The sequence below is a fragment of the Puntigrus tetrazona genome, chromosome 4 (genome assembly GCF_018831695.1).
Source record: "Puntigrus tetrazona isolate hp1 chromosome 4, ASM1883169v1, whole genome shotgun sequence".
NCBI classification, from domain to species: domain Eukaryota; kingdom Metazoa; phylum Chordata; class Actinopteri; order Cypriniformes; family Cyprinidae; genus Puntigrus; species Puntigrus tetrazona.
The window spans coordinates 3,610,029-3,614,109 of record NC_056702.1 but is presented as its reverse complement, the minus strand read 5'-3'; the positions used below and the strand labels follow the sequence as shown (position 1 = coordinate 3,614,109).

General features: G+C 42.4%; 1 protein-coding gene across 1 annotated transcript in view; it reads left to right on the top strand.

Annotated features, from left to right (window-relative positions):
• LOC122342823 (signal peptide, CUB and EGF-like domain-containing protein 2) overlaps positions 1–4,081 on the top strand; it is a 16,012-nt gene that overhangs the window by 4,258 nt on the left and 7,673 nt on the right. The window contains exons 3-10 of the mRNA XM_043236955.1: positions 147–269; positions 690–806; positions 937–1,059; positions 1,381–1,497; positions 1,586–1,675; positions 2,041–2,145; positions 2,651–2,812; positions 3,056–3,259. Of these exons, the coding sequence (XP_043092890.1) occupies positions 147–269; positions 690–806; positions 937–1,059; positions 1,381–1,497; positions 1,586–1,675; positions 2,041–2,145; positions 2,651–2,812; positions 3,056–3,259 (1,041 nt within the window). The remainder of the gene's footprint in view (positions 1–146; positions 270–689; positions 807–936; positions 1,060–1,380; positions 1,498–1,585; positions 1,676–2,040; positions 2,146–2,650; positions 2,813–3,055; positions 3,260–4,081) is intronic.

Genomic DNA, 4,081 nt, shown 5'->3' with positions numbered 1-4,081 from the left:
TATTGTTATATTATATTATATTATTTAAGCAATATCTGATTTTTGGGGGGTTTTGTGAGATCTTGACAGGTTTTGTGAGATTCACCCTATAGCTGATCAGCCCATCTATGTTCTACAGTGTGATTTGGTCCTTCTCTGTCTCTCAGACATTGATGAGTGTGAGCTCCATAACGGTGGCTGTGACCACTACTGCAGGAACACCATTGGCAGTTTCGAATGTAACTGTCGTAAAGGCTTCAAACTGCTGACGGACGAGCGTTCGTGCCAGGGTAGGATGCTCTTCTTCTGCTTTAGGTCCAACACAATATAGAGAAGCAGCGTGGGGGTTGGTGTTAGTATCTGTGTTTGTAACTAAGCTTACAGATAAGACAGAGTGGGAGTCTCATGAAGGGTGCCAGTATCAACTTGCAAGATTCCTTTGAAGATCCTTAACATAGACTAAGAGTATAACTCTGAACCCTAAAAGAATATAAAAAGAAAAAGAAAAGAAAATTTCGTTAAAGCACACAGACAACTCCCTCTCCTTGATACAAGTCTTCTGAGGAAAGCACCTTTCCCTGTTATTAATAAAAAAGGCCTTGATTGATTTCTTTCAAACTGAATACGGAGCCTTTGAACAGAAAATGAGAGCGTGCTTGATGAAGAAGCTGTGCAGTTTTCAATTTAAGCTAATTTTTGTTTGATTATAGATATTGACGAGTGCTTTTTCGAGAGGACGTGCGACCACACTTGTGTAAACTCACCTGGTAGTTTCCAGTGTGTTTGCAACAAGGGCTACACGCTTTATGGGCTTGCCCATTGTGGAGGTAAAGACACAGCTATTTAAAGATTAAAAAAAAAAAATTATTGATTTACAGATTATTACAGATGAGTTGCAACTGAATGACTTGTTTTCCTGAAATGCTATTTTGCGTTTGTCGACTCCTCCATTCTCAGACATAAACGAATGTAGTTTGAACAATGGAGGATGTGAACACACCTGTGAAAACACCATGGGAGGCTTTGAGTGCCACTGTCATGCTGGTCACAAGCTGCACTGGAACAAGAAAGACTGTATCGGTAAGATGAGCCTGAGTGATTCTGAATGCTGGATTTCTATATCTGATAATGTCGGTCTAGATGGAAATCTGTTCTTCATCCCTGGGAGTTAAAAGCAGGAGATACTTTTGTGTTTCTCTATCTGGCTCTCTCCGTCTGTGCTATTGCTGACAAACAGATACCAGGTGCTCAAATCTCACGTCGTGTTGAACATTCATATTTTCATCTTGAACATACTGCACCGTTGAGCTTTCGATCTGTCTTTCTAACTCTTTCCATCCACCTTCCTCTCAGCATGCGTGCCATAGCTTTACGTTTAAGCATTGTGATTTTCACATTCAGAAGCAGAGGACTCTGCACTAGTGCCGCCACCTGCCAGGCCCACTCTTAACTGCAGTAAGCAGGGAGGGGGTGAGCTCTGCTACCTGACCTGCAAGTCGCAGGTTCATATCAGCAGTGGTGAGTGTTATGACATTTAGGGATCTGCCTTTGTCTGCGTGCTGGAGTTTGCTCTGAGCTTTTCTGACACCTTCACCTTCATCTGTAGGAGCTGAAGATTCATACACCGTGACCTGTGGCATGCCCCTGCCGTGCCACGCGGGAGGACAGTGGAAAGGGAACGGCTCACATTGTCAAGGTAAATCTATGCGAATGTGTTCTGGGTTTCAACTGTTCCAAGCAGTGTACGCTCTTTACTACTGAATACTATAAATGCATTATTGCAGTAATTGTTGTCTTGCTGTCTATGGAGGGTCAGAAAGCTCTCAGATGTCATAAAAAATATATTCATAAACATATACGTATTCAAAAATATATATTTTTTTGGAAGATGAACAAACGTCTTACAGGTTTGGAATGTCATGAGGATGAGTGATTGACATTTTTCAGCTTTATTTCAAATGATTTTATTTTTGTATTTAAGTTTTAGTTAACAATAACAACGCTGATCCCAAATGAGGAATATGATGGGTGCATAATTCACAGTGTTCCTTCCTGTTATAGGCTCTGGAATCAAAACCATTGCTACATTTAAATCTGGACAGGGGAAGTGCAATCTGAAGCGGAGTCAGGAAAATCTTGCACAGAGCTTCAAAACCACCCTGTCAGGTACTGGCCTCACACCAACACGGTTTTCACTGAAAATACACACAGTTGACTACCGAAGTAGCCATTTGTTTGCACAGGCTTTAAGTCAAAGTCTAAAGTCAGACCATTAATAAAACATGACTACATTTGTCAAATTGTGCGACCAAAACACAAATGATTAGCTTTCTTCTTATTTCCCCTCTATGCAAGTAGACTTCATGGAAATAAAAAGTAAGTGAGTGAGTGCAGCAAGCCAGACACAGATATATCAATAATAATACTAATACTATAATAAAACTACATATTTTCACAAGTTTGGTCAGAAAAGATTCCCACACTCACAACTTAAAATATATTCTACCGTCTCCACTCATGTTTAATTCTTTCTGCACTGTTATCCATCCTGAAAAGCGAAAGGGATGATGAAAATAAATTTGATTTCACAGCCAAAGAAAACAAGAATTGAGCCTGCCTTTTTATTTCAGGCCCTCTAAATCCATTAAGTCTCTGATATCTATTTACTCAGACAAAAGAGCCACTGAGAACGTCCAGTTCAGCTTTGTTAGCCTGCACTGTGCCTCTTCAAGCAGACAGCACCGTAGTCGCCACGGGCGGAAGGCCGGCGAGGAGGAAGGGTCCTCCATCACTGCCCAGTTTGAGCTGGATGTGAACCTGGAGGAGGTAACAGGTTGGTTTCGTGCACTGCATGCGTATGTTTCAGTAGAAACCTTAGGCCTCTCACTGCTTGCTCGCATCTCTCCCTCTTCCTGCTACTGTCGCTGATACTAAAACAAGCCAACAGGTGAAAGTATCTCCTGGTTTATGATGGAAGTGGGTTCTATATTTAAATAGCGGACAGCGTGCACTTTGTGGGTGTTTGTGTGCGCTCTATGTATGTACGAGATATGGTATCCAGTGTTTCTCTCAGCAGAGGGCTGTGACCTGGCATGTGTTCGGCGGCGCTCTGAGAAGCGGCTTAGAAAGACTATACGCACTCTTCGGAAGTCCATTAACCGGGAGCAGTTTCACCTGCACTTCGCCGGATCGGAGTACGAGCTGGCTAAGAAACTCGTCCGTCCCGCGGACCCACCAGACCACTGCGGCACCGGACAGATCCTGCTCGACAAGAAATGTGGTGAGCGCAAATACACGCCGCTTACAGTTGCTTGAAGACACAAACTATTTGTTGGGTTCCACATATGTATTATAGTACTTGCTTCGCATGTTGGTTGCGTTCCAGGTCACTGATTATGTCTAGTTTGAATGAAGTGCTTCTATCCGACGGCTTTTCAAATATTGTACATTGTAGAAGTGCAGTCGGCATCAGTGAAGGCCAGGTGACTGACATATATTAGGTGTTATATAGTATAATATGCATGGTGTGAGAAAGTTGGCGGGAGTTTTATTTAAGAGGCAAGACTGGGAAACAGAAGGCTGCTGTTGGCTCTTGTAGCTGAGAGCTGTTCCAATCTCAAGACTGAAGCCGAGTACATGTTTTGTGTGACAGGCGTACTTCAGATCAGCTTGCTACAGCATATGTTCAACTTGGCATCAGTTTCCTTTAGCCTCTAGAATAAACATCTCCGAGGGACTGTACGTGAGGCACAGCTAACTCTTTGTCTGGAGGCCTCATTGTGTTGAACATTATCTCATTGTCTTCATTGTCTTTGACATACGGCTCTTTCAAAGATGGCTTTTTAAGGTGACAGCATTGCTGAGGTTGTTTGTCCTCTTTTATGGTGGAAAAGTCCATTATCTTTTAAAGGGCTCAGTTTCAGCAGTAATGCAGTCAACCAAAGGCTCTCTGCTTTTTCAAGGCTGTCAGTTGCTTTAAAGACTTCTTTACAACAGTCTCAGAGTAAAATGTTACTGCTCTGAGATTGCACTTTCATAGCTAGAGAGACTTAACGGTCAGACATCGCAGTTAAGTTTGTGATGTTTCGCATAAAATTATTTG